The sequence below is a fragment of the Lonchura striata genome, chromosome 5, assembly GCF_050655825.1.
Source record: "Lonchura striata isolate lonStrDom1 chromosome 5, ASM5065582v1, whole genome shotgun sequence".
In the NCBI taxonomy this organism is placed as follows: Eukaryota; Metazoa; Chordata; class Aves; order Passeriformes; family Estrildidae; genus Lonchura; species Lonchura striata.
In genome coordinates, this window is record NC_140707.1 from 52,776,631 (window position 1) to 52,797,255 (window position 20,625).

A 20,625-nucleotide genomic window follows, 5' to 3' on the forward strand; every position below is an offset into this window, starting at 1 on the left:
TTCTCCTGCTAAGGATTTATTCTCTGTAACTTCAATGTATGACTCCAAATCCTTTTAATCCAAGAATGACTCTTATCTTTCAGATCACTAGAAAAACATTTTTCTCATCTTAGTTTATGGTAAAATAGTCTGGCAATGGTCTTTATCTGAAAAAGGTATTAATCTCCTTTTTTTATTAGCATGAACTGCATGATTTTTTAAAAAAAGAGTAACAGAATACTTATTTTTCTTTGCTCTCCTTCTGAAGAATTCCTATACTACATATAGAATCCTAGCTGAATGAGACACCACCTTCTTTGCCCATGTTCCTTTTTTGGTGAGAAGCAATTACAGTAACGGTGCTCATTAGGCACTGTGCATCCTGTGGGCTGTGGACTATCTGCCATTAGTTTTACCAGTGCAGTATGATGAGCTCTAGCAGTGCCTCATTGTCCCTATCCCACCTCTGTTAATATGTTCAATATCTCTCATTGGTTGTTTTTTTCTTGGGTTCCCCTTTTGCCATTTTGGGCAGTGGGTCCAGACTGGTGTGCAACAAGTTTGGCTGTACTCTTTCTACATTTTCTGGTATATCTGGATCAAACCCCCCCACTTCAGTACTGTACTGAAATAAGGATAGATGCTTTTAATTTAGCACACACCATTATTCAATTTCACTTACCATTAGACATGAGTGAGGTGTTCCGGTCCTGTAATCTGAACATTTAATTTTTTAAGTAATTGCCTGTCAGGTGTGATGGCTAAGCAAAACCAAACAAATATGGGTAGCACTAATGCTGTTTTCCCAGGAGCATTGTTTGCAAGGGCAACTGTGGTATAACCTTTTGGAGAAGACATGGCTCCTCTTTCTCTTTTGACTGATATCCAAGGGGTGAAGTAAGCACCTCAAATCTAGGCTGCTTTGCCAAAGAATCTTAAAGCAATCAGTGAGGTTGGTGAATGGTTTTATTTGAGATTATAATTTTTTAAAATTTATTTATAAAGTGGGGTATGAAGTTCTGTGAGGGTTTTTTTAATTACTTTTGGGGGGGGGGGGTTGTGGGATTTTTGTTTTTGGGTTTTTGTGAGACTGAAACCAACCTGGTGTTTGATACTGAAGTGTTGAAAGACCAGTGTGTTTAACTTTGAATAGAATCCCAAGTACCTTGGGGATGTTGTAAATCCAGATTTTTAGGAGAGCAAAATGCTACTGTAATGGATCCACTTTAGAGACATTTCAGTCATCAACTTGTTTTCCTATTACTGTAGTGTGCTGTGCAGTGTGATGTTTGGAAATCAGTACCATAGCACAAGAGAGATTTCTATCCATTTTAAATGCATGTGACGTTAGGGTTCTATGGAGGAAGGCACCTGACTGAGTGGAAGGGTTTGTGATTCCCTAAGCTGAAAGTTGTAGGTGTGAGGGTTGATTAGAGGTTGTTATATACCTGTGCACTCTACTGGTCTGTATCACACCAAGTTGATTTTCTTTACTTTTCCCACTGAGAAGTACTAAAGCAATTGTGGGTCTGGCTTTAACTGCTGCACCTATCACCCTTCCCAGGCAAGGGACCTGAAACTCTTTATGCTGGGCAGAAACTCAATGACAATGAGTGGCACACTGTCCGCGTGGTGCGGCGAGGAAAGAGCCTCAAGCTGATCGTGGATGACGATGTTGCTGAGGGTAAGTGTGATGTATCAGGGTTTTTTGATCTCTGTCTTTGTGTCTCAGTTCCTAGTCTTTGCCATTATGCTCCTTCTCCCTGTTCTTCTGTGCATCTCTCCCCACACCCCTCCCTGTTGCCAGTCGTGATTTATTTTGTGTTACTATGTTGAAAATGAATGTTCAGGTCTGAGACTTGATAGCCAGCACCAGAAACTTCTGTGACAACTGTGACAACTTGAGATACGGGTTTAGGGGACAGATAAGCATGTACTTATCTCAGACTGTAGAGGGGTTCAGCAGCACTTTCTCTTGGTCCAGGCTCTTTCTGAAGTAGACTGAATAAACGCCATTCCTGAGTTGCACGTGTGATGGTTTCCAGTGCTGTGGAATCAAGGCCAAGGCTCTCTGGACCACTCCTCTGCACAAACTTTTCCTTGAAGATAAATCTGCATGAAGTACATGTCTTATAGAGCACAGATTTTTTTTTTTTTTTTTTTTTTTTTAGTTTAATAATAACCTAGGACATTTTGGATTATTTTTAGGTTATTTTCTTTTTTTTTTTTTTTTTTTTTTTGGTTGGTTGGTTGGGTTTTTTTTAAATTTTATTTCACAAGTTCTTGTGTGCGTGGTTCAGAGCCATCCAGAAGACAAAGCAAGCAAAGCAGTTTGTTCTCTTTTTTTTTCTTGATTTTTAAAAATAATTTTTTGCAGTTCCAGACAGCTTTTTGAGCTCCTGCTTCTTTTTGCAGAGAAATGTAGTTGAGAGGAGGAAAGAAAAGATCAGTCAGGAAAGTTGGGGTGTCCCAGGTTAAAACTTGCATTGAAATGATCAAAGTACTCCAGATTGATCCTTTTTTAATTGCAGAATTTTAGAGATTATACTTTCCAGATCCATTTCTCCATGACTACAAGAGCCAGAAAACCTATCTTTCTTTTCTTTTGTAGGTCTAAAATTCTCATATTTGTATATAGCTTTAGGAACTGAGTTTTTGAGAAAAACGTCAGCAGTCTGGAGGCTGATAATAATAAAATAAAAACCAACCCAGGAATCCTGGATGCCAAACTGATGCAAGTATAATTGTTACTTGACACCCACGCTGGTTTTCCAAAAGCTGAAATCCCCTTTTCTGAGCAGCTTCTATTCAGACTGCAATTAGGAGTAATAGCTGCTACACATAGTGCCGAAACACTATATCCTATCCCTGAAAAAAGAGGTTTTTTTCCTTTTATATGAATATGGATTATTTTAAATATTGTGGTAATTTAGATTAGTGGAAAACCAGGAGTCAGAAATGTGAAATATGCCCAAAGAAGCTGGTTTACAGGAAAATGGTTAGAAATACGTTTCTTCTCTGCAGTAAATATGTGCTGTCCTATATAGGCTGTGATTTTGCAAGAGAGAACAAAAAAGATGCAAGAAAAATAATTCATTTTCCTTGCTGCAAGTCAGCCTTGGTGGTGGCTTGGTCAAAATTAGCTAATAGAAAAAACTAATTTTATTTAAGAGGGAACTTAAAAGAAGCACTTAATTCCGATTACTTCTAAACTTGAGAACAATTCTTCTGGATATGCTTTTTTTAGGAAGCACCACGAGGTGGCACTCTCTGCATTACCGAATCGATCCCCCAAAGCCATCTGTTTTTGAAGTCTTTTTCACGAAGCTCAGTTTATAAATAATAATGATACAATCCTTTACTAAAATAGGATACGCATATGTACATGTATATGAATTACATAATTAAAGATGCATTACAGCTAAAAATATCTGATAAGAGAATGCCATCATGGCAAACTCAGAAAAACCAGAGTTAAGATTTTTTGTGCAATCTGCATCCCACTTCCTTGGGCAGATGATAACAGTCTTCAGTGGTGTGGTCACATAGATTTTTCCACAGGATTCTTTCTGTCTTAGGCATAGATCAGAAGTCTAAATTGGGCCCCCAGTAAAAATGAACAGTCTATTTGATTTCTGTCTTCTTATTTCTTGTTCAGAACAATGCGCAGTAGCTGAATTTTGCTCTAAATTTAGAGGGTTTTTCTTTAATTTTTTTGTTTTAGTTTTTTAATTGTGTGTCTGTGTTGTAGGCTACTCATCATTATGGTTATACAGAACTAAGAAGCTTTAACTGGCTTTATCCCCATGTCTATGTTATATGAAGTATTATGGGCATCTTTTTCCTATTTTACAGGTTTGGGAACACGGCACCAGATTAAAGTTGGATGTATTTGGTACCAATTTGCCATGTTCTTTTAGTCATTTGCATCAGAAAGATTCAGCATGTCTGTAAATTACATCCTTTAAATAAGTTCAACCCCGCCACTTGGGAATTAGATGTAGACAATTAATGACCACCTATGAAAAATTTGTAATGAAGTGTCTGACTTCGTTTCCCATAGAACATCTAAGGCAGAGACAGAATCCAATTCTGGACAGCATTTTACTGTTTAATCACAAAACCTTTGTCCCACATTCCTCCTGACCTCAGAACAGATGTCAGAACATCAGTGGTAAATGAGACACAAATACAGCTGATATATTCCTCTCTATGACATCTTCCTAGCACCCAGATACCACAGTGGAGGCTGGAATTTTTTTGTCTGCTGCCACTTGAACTAGAGAGCTTGTGATTGCTGTAGTAGGTACAGTACTCCATAGAACACAGTGGGGAACTAGAGGTGAACTCTGCAGGTGGGGCTGATAGCTAATGAGATCACAAAATACTGGATTGCACTCCATGATTTCCTAGGAAATTACATCTCTGTCCTGATTCTGATCTTGTATTGCCATGTCCTTTGCAGCTTTTCACTGAACTACTCCTGACTTTCTACAGTACTGCCTCTAGCACTCTTTTTTTTTTTTAATTAAGCCAGCCTCAGTTTTCTCATTTTTCACCTTTTCTAAGATTCTCAGCTCACCTCCTCCAAACTCCGTCACTCCATTTTTAATGCCCCCTATATTTGGGCTCCCTATCCAGTGTACTCCAGATTCCCCAGTCTTGGCTTTTTTCTTCTACTTAGAGCACAATTGCCTTGTATTTTTTAAGTGTAGAAGAAAAAAGGAGGCATTTTCTTGCCTTTGAGAACTGATATCTCTTAATTTTATTGTTCTAATTTTTCAAAATAAAGAACCAGGATTTTTTTTTTTTAAGTGACTTTTCTAATTTTAAGAAAATACACTTCTGATTTGGAAAGAATCATTAATTTTATCATACTGAAACTGAAACTCTGAGCCTCTAAGGATCATAGTAGTGGAAGTGAGAAAGCTGTCTAGATAAATTTCCCTGTGTCCTATTTCAACTTCTGGAAATGTCAATTTTTCAAACTAAAATAATATTATTTCTGGTAAATAACTCTTTCAGGATTTAAAAACACTTGCATTGGTGCTGACACTTGAATTTTTAAATAGTCATAAATTTGTCACTGCCTTCAGCTGCTTCTAAGTTTGATCAGCTGTGTCTGCTTGGACTGAAGTTTTCCATGGTCTTTGTATAATTGCATTGAAATTTAGATCCACTGGTAAAATTTGGAATAAGTGAAAAAGGTGAATTGATTTATAAAATATTTTTCTTCACATTTGAAGTAGATAGCGAAAAGAAAATTTTCTAATAACAACTATGCTTTTTTGCTGTCTTTGAATAAAACTTGTTCCCATTTGGACAAAGTATAAACTGAAAAACTGCAGTTCGTACATGACCATGAGAGGTGTGCTAGAAATATTTCAGAGTTTCCAGAGTCTCTAAGCAAGAAGATGACCATCAGTTCATATAATCTGGGTCTCTATACACTGCAAGCTAGGATCTATCATCCACATGTCTTTATAAGTGTGTTCAGGTTTTCTTCTATCCCCAACAGAAAAAGAAAATCACAACTCATAGGAAAAACCTTGAAAGGACTACTGCTTTTTGGTTGATTGTTTTGGGGGTTTTTGTGTCTTTTAATGCCTTTTCTCACCTCTTATGGTGAGAAATTATAGGAGACTTCAGGAGACAGCACAGAATATGAGAAAGCTTATAAATCCCAGTGGATATAACCTAGAGGAATTAGAGGAGTTTGTTCTGGGTTCAGCTATGCTAATTGGTATGATTCCTAGGTATAATTTCAATGACTGACAAATATGTCTTGCAGTGACTTGTTGAGAGTTGTGTAGATATGCTTGCTGACCAGCAGATGCATATAAGAGTATTCTAGTCAGATACTGTTGCTAAATTTTGTATGTTTACAACACACCAGAAATATTTATTCTGGTTTTATCCAGTTGTCAAAATTCACAAAAATAGTGTGAATTTAAATATCTTTGTTCCCTCTGGATTTTAAACCTGGTGAATTTGACCAGCATGTTAAAATCTTATGAGAGGGACCAACAGATAGTGTGGCTGTTTTCTTTGGAAAACCTACCAAAAGAGAGGACTGTGCTGTGATTATAATCATGGACAAAACACACTTGACTATGAGAAAATTAATTTAATTTACTGCCAATTAAAAATAGAGTTGAATGGTGAGAAACAAAGACAAGAAATTAGAACAGTGTCTGCCACTCTCTTTTATTGGATTTGCTCCTCCCTGCCTCTCTCACCTGTCCCCACTAGGCAGAGGAGGGGGTTGGAGAATGGTGCCTGTGCTCAGCCTGTGACAGCTCCTCTCTGACACTCCTTCCTCTTCACACTTCTGTCCTGCTGCAGTGTGGGTCCTAGCCATGGAATGCAGTCCTTCATGAAGTGCTCCAGCATGGGTGGTCCCCATAGGCTTTCAGGAAAACCTGCTCCAGTGTAGGCTCTCCAGGGGCTGCAGTTCCTTCAGGAAATATCCACCTGCTCTAGCACAAGGGTCCTCCATGAGTTGCAGTGTAGTTGTCTGCACCACTATGATCTTTGTGGAGGATGGAGAATTTCCACTCTGGAACATGGAATGCCCCCTCTTCCCTCTTTTCAGTCCTTCGTGTTCACAGGAGTTTGAGTTGGGATTTTTTTTTCCCTTTGTTTCTTGTGGGTAGCATTGTGTCCTTTCCTACACGTTTTCTCCCAGGTACCACCATCTTGTCCAAGGGGCTCAGCTGTGCCTGGTGGGTGGGTTGGAGGCATTTGGAGCAGGCTATATCAGGAATGGAATAGCCCTGGCCTCTCCTCACTAAGGCTGCCCTGCAGCCCCCCCACAGCCAACACCACACTTCATAAACAATGAGAACTGCAGAAAATTTAATGAGAGGAAAAAATAACAGCCTTTATGCAGCAGAATTTGAATAGTGGTTGCACAGTGAATGATAGGAAAACAATTAAATTATTAGTATTTTATTCATTCTGGTTTACTAAATGGACCAAGGCCTATGTAGAAAAAGAATTTGCACGTGACCAAATAGTGAAAACTACCTTAATAAATAACTATGGAGGGCTAAAATAAGATTGGTTGAAAGGGTTTTCATTCTGATATTGCTCAATTTGTTTTTATAGCATACTGTTGTATTTCATCTGTCTGTATGGGTTCTGTGTCTGCACTGGTGCCTAGATCACTTGGTGAAACATTTAAATATGCTGTAGGAGGAATCTGACAGTAGTATTTGGTATACTGAATAGCTTGGATATTTTGAGAGGTTAAAATCTTGTCATGATGTGGTAAATGCCCCAAGTGGTAGGTTGATGATTTAACTATATGGAGGGCTTTTTGCCCATTGCATTTTTGTCTGTTTTCCTCCTGCCGTGCTCTTAAGGGAGAGGAATAACAACAGGCATCAGGAGAGAACAAAGGAATAAATATCAGCAATTTTATGTTTGTTCTCACTTCTTTCACTGCTCTATTTATATTAATCTATGTTTATCAAGTGTTTGCAGGAGATGCATTTGGAAAAGTTGTTTCAGAAGTGTTCGCGTTGTTTAGAAGATGGTCTGCTGCATCAAATAGATCACTGTTGGCTTTAAGGGAGATGCCTGGTCTTCTTCACAGACAAAGCCTGTGAAGCACAGGGAAAAGTACAGAGCTTGCTGCCCATGGCCCTTTAGGGGCCTGTCTTTTCTGCCAGTTTTTGTGCTAGACTCACACATCTCCACCAAAGCCTCTCCACCAGGATTCTATACATCCTTTCTTATGCACGCTACTGATCAGTGATCGGATAGGATTTAGTTTGTTATTAGTCTGGAAACTGGAGTGTGAAGGGTTCCATATAACCTGTTGCTGATCCCCAATATTTCTCCTTGGTTCTGTCCTTCAGGCACAATGGTTGGTGATCATACCCGCTTGGAGTTCCACAACATTGAGACAGGGATCATGACAGAGAAACGGTACATCTCTGTCATCCCCTCCAGCTTCATTGGCCATCTCCAGAGCCTCATGTTCAACGGGATGCTCTACATTGACCTGTGCAAGAACGGGGACATTGACTACTGCGAGCTGAAGGCACGCTTTGGTCTCCGCAACATTATAGCTGACCCTGTGACATTCAAGACTAAGAGCAGCTACTTGAGCTTGGCCACCCTGCAGGCTTATACATCCATGCACCTCTTCTTTCAGTTCAAGACAACCTCAGCTGATGGTTTCATCCTCTTTAACAGTGGTGATGGCAATGACTTTATTGCAGTTGAACTAGTCAAGGGGTAGGTGGCTTTCTGTTGTTTTCTACCAGGTCATTTATAGATAAATTACTTATAGGTGAACGTAAAATGCTTACATGAAGAGAAGTTCGCCTGATACTCCTGTTTTCTCTGTTTGCTGAGCTGTAAGACAATGTGTTTAAACAAAAACACTGAAGCTCAAGACTCCTGATTATATGACCGACTTCTTCCTGTGGCTGGGGGAGGGACATTTTTACAGTGTACAACATTAATATTTTAAGTCATTGGGACATAGACTAATGTTTTGTCCTGTCAACCTTGCAGATTAGCACAGAGGAGGAGATGTGCTGAGGGCTTTGTATGTCTCTTCTTCCCCACTCCCTCCCCCCCTTTTTTTCTTTCCCCATTGTAATACTTGTTTTTCTGCCATCTCCAGTGAAGGAAAAAAAAAAAAAAGAATATGGGCTGGTGAATTTGTACTTCTGCTGGTGAAGCTTGATGAAAGGCAAACTCAGCTTGCTGTTGAACTGCTGTATTCTTTTCAGAAGACCTGTAGCTTATAAAAAAATCCTTTGTTAGCTGAAGAAATTTTGATCTCTGATGATTTAGTCAGGGTAGACAGTTTACTAGTCCTTTTTATTTCAGTTCAATCTGTTTTCGTTTTTGGCTTTGCACATACTTCTGTAAGCGGGACATTGAGTAATAAAAAAAGCAACAGTCGTGATCTCCTGGTGCTCTGTTGAGAGTAGAATTTTTTTTCTTTTTTTTTTTTTTTTCTGAGTAGAATACTTCTCTTGCATCCTCAGGTGGATTTCTGTGTTTGAATTATATAAATAATTCAGGGTAACACTCCCATGACTTCAGTCTTTGTTAGGGTCTCTAATTTTGCCAAAAGCTTTGCTAATTGTTTTTCAGCTGTTTGAATAAGTCTAGGATCTCATGAGAATCTTAGTACAATATTTCAAGTGAGTTTCCTAATTAACTTCTTATGGGAGTTATTCAAAACTCAGAATTAACCTGGGGAATATATGCCCCAAATAAGCATATTTAGTGTTGCTCCCCAGTACATTTATCAATATTACCAATTAAAAAAAAATATTTGCACACAGTGTTTTGTGGCTCTGAGAGAACTTTGTGAAAATGAAAAAGAGGAATCTGATTACATGAAATGTTGTAATCTCAAAATACTAATCATTACACTTTGGTGGAAAATAAACAACTATATTCTTTCCAAGCAGTGGCTAATATTTTGGCTTATTAGAACTTTATAACCCAGAGATATTTCCCTTCATGACTTTTTAAAGTTAATTTACCAGCTCTGGCTAGAATAAGGTTCAGTAATGCTGGCGTTCTTCCAGAATATTAACCAGGTCTTGCTGTATTTACAGGTATATACACTACGTGTTTGACCTTGGAAATGGACCTAATGTTATCAAAGGCAACAGTGATCGTCCTCTGAATGACAACCAATGGCACAATGTTGTCATTACCAGAGATAACAGTAACACACACAGCTTAAAAGTGGATACTAAGGTGGTCACTCAGGTTATCAACGGGGCCAAAAATCTGGATCTTAAAGGTAAACTCTGCAAGATTAGCATATTCCATCTTTGTTCTTGCAGGGCTGAACAAGTGAACAGGAAAAAGCTTGGAGTAACCATCCATTACAGAATAGTAAATCTGGACTTTGCACATTTTGGCTTTCAAATTAATTTATCTCTTTTTTGTTTCACAACTTCTTGTAGCCAAATAGTGTGTTATATTTTGCTTTTTCAGAAATTGTCATTTTTCAGATTTTCCTAGGTAGCAATGAGAACTGGGATTATTTAGGGGATTTTGTGATGGGTTCTTTGTTTGGTTTTGTTTTTATTTTGGTTGGTTGTTTAGCTTTTCGGTGTTTTTTTAGTTTTTTGTAGTAAAGGAAGCAGAAATAATTTCTTGCACAATACGTTGCTCTATTTTAAACTTTTTCTGAATGTGTGTTCACTTTGCTTTATTCATGTGTGGTGGCAAGAAAAGTGACTCTAGAAGGTGTGTAACCTCCTCCTCCTTGCATGTTTATCCCTCTCTGCTCTAGGTGATCTTTACATTGCTGGCCTAGCTCAAGGCATGTATAGCAACCTCCCGAAGCTTGTGGCCTCACGTGATGGATTTCAGGGCTGTCTGGCATCTGTAGACTTAAATGGGCGTCTGCCTGACCTTATCAACGATGCTCTGCACCGCAGCGGGCAGATTGAGCGTGGATGTGAAGGTATAATTGATTTCAGAGAAGTTCCCCTCTCCAGCACTCACTTCACATTTCATTGTTGCCCTCTGTGCATCTACCTGTTTACCTTACTGTCCATTTCATTTGTTTGCTTCCATGGCAGTATTATTCACTACAATTTTTCTACCAAATGCAGCTTATGGATTGACAGTTCCTGTGAGTGGCTTAGCAGCTCTTTTCTTATATGCTCTATCCCATGTGGGTGGTACCTTTAGTAGTGGGAAAGGATGGTACTAGGGGACAAACTACTACTTACTAGTAGTTTTCTCAGAGTGGTTTATTAGCATTGCAGTAGCCTTAAAATACTTTGAAAGATGTTCTGAGCATTCAGTTCATTTGTGCTTCAGAGCACCCTTTCTTGGAATCCACAGAAGTAAGTATTTGGAAGAACAAATAGAAACAGGAGTAATGGAAGGTAGAAGGAGCTGAATGGTAAAGATTGGACTGAAAAAGGAGTTCATTTTTGATGAGGTGGGTCTCCCATGAAAGTACTGGAGGCATTGCCTTTTCTGCCTGGGAAACATTTCTCTTCAGTTGTTCCAGCCAGTTTAGAACTAAGTGGGATGAGTTACTTTTTGCAGCATGAAAACAGTAGTGATTTCTTGAGGCCTCTTTAAGTAATTTGCTGTTCCTGTAAGCTCCCATTAGTTAAAAGAATATTGACATCAGCATCACTGACTCAGTACAATGCATATAGCTTAAATTCCCAAAGCACTTGGGATACTTACCATCCAGAACACCAAGGTTTTGCTGTCTGGGTTAAATGACAATCACCATTATGTCTAGAATCACTCAGTACCAGTCTGCTGTGTTGGCTACCAGTCACTACAGGTAGATAGCCTTTCCTGTGAAGTTTGTATGTATGTTTGTTAAAACAAGATGTATGTCCCAAACTGATCCTTCAAAGATTTCACAACATGAAAAGACTCCTTGATTCTCTTTCCATGCTGTGTCAGGATTACAAGTTACATCATGATGAAGCCCTGCTGCTTGTCAAGACTGTTCCATTTTAGGATTGAATGTATCATCTGAGAGATAACTTTAAATACCAAATTGATCATCCAATCAGATCTGATCCCTTGCTCGTGTCTCAGTGTTCTGGCTGGCTGAGAGCTCTTGTGTCCCAACCCTCCTCCCATGCTTCCACAATAATACTCTGGCTGGTGAGGATTTTGTGTCCTCTCACAGGAGCTCTCTCCATGTCAACTGCCCACAGCATTGGTGGGCAGTTGTAGGCTGTTTTTTATTCTGTCTTTCTCTCTTTTTCTTAATAGTGTCTATTAACCACTTTGTTCCTTCTGGAAATGAGCACAGTGTAGGAGAACTTGAGTCTTTGCCCATTTGTAGCAGAGCCAACAAAAGAAGTACCCCTTTTCTCTATAGTTATTTATAAGGTTCAAGGAAAAAAAGCATTTGATAGTTATGAAAAAGTCTGTTCTATTTGTATTTGATGCACTGAAAGCTCTCCAATATTAGCGAATTTTTGTAATTCTTGTTTAAAATTATCACAACCTATTGGCTCTTTGGCTGGCATGTGATCTCTACTAGCCCTCCTCCTCCTGAGAACCACCCAATCAGACTATCCTGTTGTTCTGTATGTGGCTCAGGAATAGAGCCATGAGACTTTCCCAGAAGAGTGTCCCATTACAGCTGTGGTGTTTCCTTCTCCTATACCCAGTGTAGTTATTTGATGTAGTGTTGTGTTGCTGAGGTTGTGTAATATCAGTGCTGATCCCAAAACACATAATGTGGCACTTTGTCTGTGTGCCAGTGTGGTACCAGCACAACTGCTGCCTGAATGTGAAGATTGCTTCAGAATCTGGAATGCAAGTCCCCCTTTTCTTCTAAAGTCCTTCAGACAGGACTCAGAATTGGAAAGAGACCTAAAAATATGGGTGATAAGGTCAATGATGGTCATCATTCTGCCTTTGGAAGAACTTGTTCTTGGAAATCTGTGCCCTTGCTACCTTCCCAAATGGTTCCTGTTGAGTACCAATGAAATGGCTGAAGAGGAAAGTGTTCTTTTTGTCAACATATTTAGGATTAGTAAAAAAACCCTGAGAATTTGGTTACCGTAAAGCTGTTATATTTGCTCTTGTTTTTTATTTTCTTAGTTTTTGAATAGAAACAATCCTCAAGCTTCATCTCAGATCTAGCTTACTGCCTGCTGGTGCCTATTCTTACAGTTGCCAGTGAAAGTCACACCTATCTCCCATTCTCTAAGGTTTTCAAGCCTCATTTACATCTCCCTAGTTTGTTTGCATCTTTGTAGTAACTTTGGGTCCAGTCTTAATGTTTTTGAAGGCAGAAGTCCCAAATAGTCCTTGCTGTCTCATGATGTTTAAATATGTTTTTAATAAACAATTGCAGACTTTTTGTCTGAATAGTCATGCTGTGTGTTGATTTGCTGGACATCTCTGTATTTCATCATGAAGGGCAGAGGGACCACATACATGATGGGAACATACTTGCTTAAAGAAATGTTATTCCATTCCCACGTATGAATCTTGTCTTTCAAAGGTCTTGTAAGAGATTTCTGCTAATGCTTGTCTTTTGTTGAGGCCTTGCTTTCAGAGGCAGAGATTACAATGTGGTAGCTGTTTTCCTAGAAACTGTCAGTTTCATCTCAAGACAAAATCAAAGACTATTTTGAAGAAAAAGGCCTTAAGAACATGAGATGTGTTCAGCAGAGAATACTGTCCTGGCTAGATGCATCAGTACCACTGCAAAGGGGTGACATTGCTACATCCTGTTTGTTTTTTATTTTTGTTCTTGTATTTCAGTACCCTGTGTCATACCACCAATTAAGATTCACAAGTTTCAATAGGAAAATAATATTCCTTATTGTCTTGTCTTACCTTCTTTTATTCAATTTGAGCAAGCCATTGAACTTCCTCGAGCACATTGTTCCTCTCGTGTGCTTAAGCGTGATTCAGCCTCCCTGTGCACCGAAGCACACACTTACCACAGAATTATCTGTGTTCCAGTGATGAGTAAGGCTTCTACTTGAACAGGAAGCACTTTCAATAATTTGTATTTATAGGACATATTTTTCTTTGTAACCTTCCAAAACATTCTTAGTCATATATACGAGTCACTCTTGAGATGCAGGCATCCTTGGGACTCAAATTGGCTGGTGTTTAACAGTGTATAGTAGTGCTAAAAAAAGCCAGTTCAAGACTTAAAGCAAGAATTACTTAACTGCCAATGTCCTAGTGGTTCTATTGATATAATTTGTTTAAATTATATATGGTGGGATTTGTTTAGGCTAGCACAACTAAATAACCTCTTCATTGTTTTTGTGAGGTGACATATAAGCTCCCTTTTGCATCATGCAGCTTCCATGTGTGCTGTAGAAGCTCATGGTTCCAGCTTTTGAAATCTACCATTCAGTCCCCTGTGTGTTTGACAAGATGATATCTACCACACTGACATGTTTTGTGTTTCAATGTATCCTGTAGTATCATTGCTTTTGGTAAAGAATTTTGAGGGGGATTATCTGGAAGAAGAGAACCTAAGAGTGTGAAATGTCAAATGAGTTTATGAAGTTAAAGCTTCATATCACACACTATTTTTTTTAATATGGTAATTTGGTTTATTTTCATTGGTCTTTTGCAGTTGCTACATTCCTCATTTTTCAGGAACAATAGGCAGCTCTTCACAGATCTTGACAGTCTGGTCAGATCTGTAGTGGCAGCTTGTGTTTCCCTGGAAGGGATGTTACGAAACCAGAAAACCACCTTGCTGCCTGTGTGCTACACACAGCTCTGAGGAGAAAAATTCTTGGGGACAATGACCTGATACCATATACTTGTTCATTTTTCACAGTTTCTTGATCTCTTGTGCTCACTGCAGCTTTCATCATTATCTCTGAGGTAACAAGAGGATCCTTCCCCTAGCCACCGCCTGGTGGTGAGAGGGCCCTACCAAAAGTAGGGAAGCATTTAAGACTTAAATAGTCCTTGTGCCAGTGTTGCATTAGGGTGTTAAACACACTGAAGAGATAAAATGAGTTCTCAGAAAGGACTTCAAATGGGATGGCCTCCTCTAGTGGAAGCTTGAAGGCAAGTCTGCCACTACTTCTGGCCTTGCTTTTCCCGCCCATAAAATTCTTCCTCCAGGTGTTCTTGTATTTGTGATAAAAGTATGAAATTCATCTATGTCTTGCAAACCACTTTGAAATTGTGGATGGAGGCTTTTGAACATGAGCAAAGCATTAGAAACTGAAGAAAAGTCTTCTATCAGGACATAGTTGTCTCCAGTCTGTATCTCAACAGCCTATGAAGGGTGGTTGGAAACTTTTCACTTCTGAGTTTGAGCAATATAGGCTATTCTATGTCAAACATACACAGTTTGAGAGAGATGTCTGCTATGGTATATATGAAGAGTTGGTAGATAGAAGAAGTTGTACCAAGTGACCTCATTTCTCTTATTTGAAGTAAATTTAAACTTCAGCTCAGCTTTTTCTCACTTCTTGACTTTTAAAATGGGTTCTTCTTGCTGAATTCCTCATTCCTGGTCTTGCTACTAGATAAATGGATCAATTTATTTCATCCACAAAAATCTGATTCAGTGGCTTTTATATTTTTTTTCTCACTGGCCTAAGAAAAAAGTTAATCAGATGTGTAATCTTTTGTGTAGTTTAAAGAGGATGCCCTCTATATTGATGAGTACTTCCTGCCTTTGAGGCATTTTTAATATCTTTATTAATTTGCCCCATCTTCTCACATATTTTCCTTTCTTTTAATTGGACATTCCTATATTGCTTACCATCAGCACTAGAGCTATCTGAAATTCAGCTGCATGTTCTAAATATTTTTACCCCATCCTGTGCCCAGCCAAAAAAACCCTAACAGCAGTGGCTAAAGAACATTTTATTTCTTCAGTAGTGTTCTATGTGCTTTAGAGATCTTGCTTCTACCTTACCTGTTCCACTAACAGCTTCTCACAAAGGAGACTGATTATTATTAAACTAGCTGACACTATTCCAAATGTGTTGGGACTTTTTTTTGGTTCTAATTTAATCTTCTTTCCAAATCCCACAGTAAAATCATAATCTTTTGCTACTTTCCATGAAATAGTATAGTTAACCTTTGGAATTCACTGGTGCATGAAAAGCATGAATGACACATACAGGCTGGATAATCAGAAGCACATTTTGCATACTAAGCAATATGTGGAAAACAGCAAATCTAATCTCATGCTTAAAATCTCACAGCAGGATAATGTCAAAAAGGATTTCACCCTTCATCTGCTCAGTAGAGAAAATTCATATCTGGTCATACTTCACTTTCTATCTGGAATCAAAGGTTGTCCACTGAAGAATGGAGCATTAATTTGCTCCATGATGGTTTGACATCTTTCCTTTTCCTTGCTTTTGTATTCTAGTCGCATAGTGCTGCTGGATTTACGGAACAAATATGAGCTTTTCTTTCAGTTACAAAGAAAATGAGGTGCAGGGAAGTAAGAAAAGTACTTATTTGTTATCAAGAAATTACTTTGTTAGAATAAATGTTAAAATCATGCATGGTGAAGTGCATCCTATTCTTTCTACTCCTTCCTCCTTTCTTTTGAATTTTTTTTAAGGAAAATGGGATTTTATAGCTTTATGTAGTAAAGTGGTTTTAAAAGTGGAGAGAAAATTCTTACTATCTCAAAAGGGAGGATGATTGCTATCTTGAGTCATTCATAGGCTGTGAAACAGCAAAGATTTAAAATGTTAAAATTCTTAGGAAGCACAGGAAATGGCATCTGCACGTGTCAGTTCTAATTTATTGGTTTGTAAATGTAAAAGAAGACAATGGGGAAAGAACTACCAATCTTTCTTCAGTATCAGCTGTGATGTTAGAACTTTTTAAGAACAGGTTAAGAGGGTAAGTATGCACTTCTTAAATAGCTATCTTTCGAGCAATGAGGTTAAAGATTTTGTGTTTTGTTGTTCCTATTGTCCTGTGTAATAGAAATATTTAACAATCAGAGGCAGAGGATTCCAGAGCTGCTGCCTGTGTTTCCATCTTTGTCCTCTACTTTTTCCACTCTGAAAGAGAAAACTTAGAATCAATGTATAACGCACCAAAAATCTGTGTGTCTTCCTTGTGGACTGACTCCATTAAAAAACCAAACCAACCAACCAAAATAAACAAAAAGCCCAAAATTAAAAAAAAAAAAATAAAACCCTGTGCCTACATGGAAGAGCATCAGTGGTATTGTTTTGCTTTCAATGCTCTTCTGTCTTCACAAAGTGTATTTGGATCTTTAGACAGTCAGACTTAGTAGACCTATGATTTTATTTTTTGCCATGTTGATTATAATTTGACCACAGACAACAAGATCATTCTAACCTAGATGGAATAATGAACTGGTACTCTGTTTTTTTGATTTCTCTAATGACTGATTAAGACTATATGGGTCTAAGGCCTGAGCTGTCTGCTTGCCTGTTGATGTAGGTTTTTTTTAAGAATGTGTTGAAATCCATGAGCAGGTGACAGCTTGTGAGGGGGCAAGGTGTTACTGTCACTTATATCCAGTATTGAGTTCACTTCTTTGGATAAACAGAATTTTTTGTCTTATAGAATTATCAGTTCTCTGTGTTTTCTGGCAATAAATCCACTTTGGACAAAAAGCCAAACAAACTAAGTGCATGCTTGACAGAGGTACTAAAAGTCAAATAGATTTTTTTTTTACTTAAATTAATTCTATATATTTCTCAAACAAGACAAAATCTCTCTAAAATTATTGTAAATGCTGAGAGATGGGTTAAAGAATGTGATTTTTTTCTTCTCTTTTTATTATCTATAGATTTTGTGTGTGCATGAATTAAATGCATTTATCTCTGTCTATTTTGTTTTGTTATCTATTGGTTGCATCAATGTAGTCACTGTCCCTCTGTGCCCTTGTTGCTTACGTTGTCATTTCTGTGTGTTTTGATAATGCATGTTGGCTGTGATAGTCATACCAGTTGCTTTTATTTATTCAAAGTGATATGTTACCCAGGTTTATCTGCTTTTATACTAACCTGTTGTTTATTGTCTTTACTTTTTTTTTTTTTTTTTTTTTTTTTTTTTTTTTGGCTAACAAAGTTGAATTGACCAAAGCTGACCTGCAAGGTAGTGAAGGTTGTTCTTCTCCATTACTTGTGTCAATGGAAAATGTTTTTATGTAACATTTAGTGCTTTTTACTGGATGTAGTCACACCTCTAAGACAGGAACAGAATGGCAAACCCCAGCATCTCTGGTGGGGGATTCTGGGTTGAAGAAGAACATGGCAAACAATGGAGCTGCTTCTATTGACCTGGGTGATTTGACTGTATCAATCTCTGAATAGCCATAAAAGCACCAGTTGATTTCCTGGAAAGCCTAATGATCAGGCAGATAACTGCTGTGCATCAAGACATATAAGGCCCTCAGAGGTTTAAAAAACAGAAAGTTGACTTGGTTTCTTTAGTACTGATCTTAAGGAGGGAGATCAGGAGGTATAAACAGTTTGTTGGGTTTTTTTAAATTTAGATTTTATTAAAAAAAACACTGAAATAACTTTCTGGAATTTCAATTTTAAAATAAAACAAACAAACAAAAAAAACCCCAGAAAAATCTCTAAACAACAAACTCCCTTAATATTTAGAATGGCTTTTGACAAGCCATAATCTGGGTGGGAAGGGTTCCTTTTTGGAGGGTCAGCACAGAACCAGAACCAGAGAGCAGCACACGGGAGTAGCTGTGGACCCCGAGGAGGACGAGGAGGTCCCTTGCCCCCTGTCTCAGCAGTCAGCGCTGCCAACATTGCACTGATTCTGCACCACAAAGCTCCTTCCCCGGCAGCTGTTGCCACACCAGTGGTGTCACAGGCTTCCTCCCAAAGAGACCTTCTGGCAGGTCTGCAGGCCCCTGGTGGTACGGAGTGCCTGGTGCCTGTCCAAGAAGCTGGGGCTGAGTCATCCCCCCTGCAGGTGTGTCCTTGTCGAGGAGCTGCTGTTCCACCAGGTCAAGGAGTTATTTGAGAAAGGCACTAGGTTGAGTAGCTTTTGTGAGAAAAAGAAGGAAGCCAGGTATTCTCAGAGACCCTGTAGACTTTTTTTCTGGGACATAACTAAGGAAACATGCTTATTAGAGATAATAGGTCTTTGATACTAGTATAAACAGAAAGATGTCTTCCATGGCATTGAAAGTGAATATTTTTAAATATGATAATTAAAATGTACTTCCCAATTCATCTGTACAGACTGCAATATCGAGTACAAATTAATTTATTCTGGAATGCTGCAAAAGTTTAAAAATTGCTCCTCCTTTTTAATGGAAAAGGAGATAATGGTTTCAGGTAGAAGGGGAAGTCAGAGGCATTGAACAACGTGTCTCTGTTTAGCAGTCCTGAAGCCGTGGATGGCATCTGTTATGGGATCATCTTAGTCATCTTTAAATTTTATGTCTAAGCCACTTAATGCCTAAGGTTCTGTTGTGAGACAAAATAGAGAATGTTCCTGTTTCACCCTCTGAGATAGAGACTTCCTGACATTTTATATATCTCTGGAATTGAGGTTTTGTAGCTTTAATCACATGATTCATAAACTCCTTTTCTGTTCACTGTGTTTACTGTGAAAACCTGGTGACATTGCTGACCTTATCTAATGTAATACATACCATTTTCAAATTAAAATATTCTTGTTCTGTATTCCAGGTATAGGCAGGTAGCCATTGCCTTTCCTTCAGGATATCATCTGTGTTTTTACGTAGTTTGGTGTTCTGTGGCTCAGTAGAAAAGGATAAAAATAAATTTGGACAAATAAGGATATTTTAATAGGTAAGCAGCTTTTCACTGTAGCAGTTGTTGACAGGAGCATATTAAGAGATACTCGCTCACCCAACAGGTAATGATACTGACAGGCTGAGATAATTTCAGCAATTGGATCCATATGAGACATTGAATCTGAAAAATTTGACAGCCTCGATGTAGAGAGAAGTTGATGTGATGTATTTTGCTTTATGCATGTGGAGCACCTGACTGCAACTACATTTTGTTGGCATCTATGACCTGTTCCCTACTGTAAAATTTGAAATACTCTGTTTTACACAGGTGAGTGATTTAGAGAAGTGCTGCCCTTAGGGGATTTCTGAAGTTTATGTAAATGAAAGGAGTAAAAGATGATATTTGAAAAAATAGGAAATTTATGTGGACTGAGACTGATGAGAAAAGAAAGTGATAAGAAAAAAGTGTCCCAGAAGTAAATAACCTTGGGATTAAGATGTTTTGTGCTGTCCACTCAAGTTGTGGCAATGATTTTGGGACATAGATTAGACATCAGAAAGTATTGTCTCTCTCTTGCCACAGCCACTGTTGTTCTCTGTAGTCAGTTATGTGTCCATCAGAATTCAGAATGCATGCACAGGAAATCTTGGGCTTGATTTTTGATGTTTATTGAAGTGGATGCATCATGCACAGGAGTTCTGGAGCAAAGAGATCTATTGTTTTGATTTTTCCAGAGCCCTCAGAACCAAAGGAGTTTTACACCTGTGAAGATTATTCCATCTCATGCTCAATTTTTTACAGAGGTCTTAACCCTGTAGGAGTATTTGCCCTTCAGGTAGAGACATCTGATTACGTTGAAGCCTGCGGGGAAGTGTGGCTTGAGTGCATAAAGTGGAGTATTGGCTTTCCAGGAAACCAACCTTTGCTAAATAGGTTTGGCTATTTCAGGATAGGCCATGATGCCTCATACTTAAGGGCTGGACTTGATGATCCTTGTGGGTCCCTTCCAAATCAGACTATTCTGTGATTCTTTTTTATTGCTGTGACTTGCAGTAAGGCAGGATGTTTTTCCAATGTACTCCATTTTTTTTGTGTTCACGTACAGCCCTTTTAATTTTCATTTATGCTTTTAGCTTCTGTGTCTGAATGCCCAAATGCTGTTTAGTTTCTCTGCTTCATTTGTGTCTCCCTGTCCCTTGTTGCATTCTGTGTGCAGGCATACTCCCTTTTATGCAGTTGATTTTTTGTTCTCTGGTTGGGATTTTTATTCTTTTGGCCTTTTTTCAGTCTTTCCTCACCAGCATGTGTATAAACACGTTTCTCATAACCTTTTAGGTTACCTAGAAATGGAAAGTAGAAGAGTGGCAAGGGAGAGGGTGATAGGTATATGCCAGCTTTCTTTGAAGGGAAGGAAATCCCAGCATTTGGCAGATAC

The 20,625-nt window shown here is 38.4% G+C and overlaps 1 protein-coding gene across 25 annotated transcripts in view; it reads left to right on the plus strand.

Annotated features, from left to right (window-relative positions):
• Positions 1 to 20,625, plus strand: part of NRXN3 (neurexin 3) — a 963,701-nt gene that overhangs the window by 417,323 nt on the left and 525,753 nt on the right. For all 25 annotated transcript variants that reach the window (XM_085582217.1, XM_021542849.4, XM_085582229.1 and 22 more), the window contains 4 exons: positions 1,544 to 1,663; positions 7,845 to 8,226; positions 9,573 to 9,763; positions 10,262 to 10,435. In XM_085582217.1, coding sequence (XP_085438343.1) covers positions 1,544 to 1,663; positions 7,845 to 8,226; positions 9,573 to 9,763; positions 10,262 to 10,435 — 867 coding nt within the window. The remainder of the gene's footprint in view (positions 1 to 1,543; positions 1,664 to 7,844; positions 8,227 to 9,572; positions 9,764 to 10,261; positions 10,436 to 20,625) is intronic.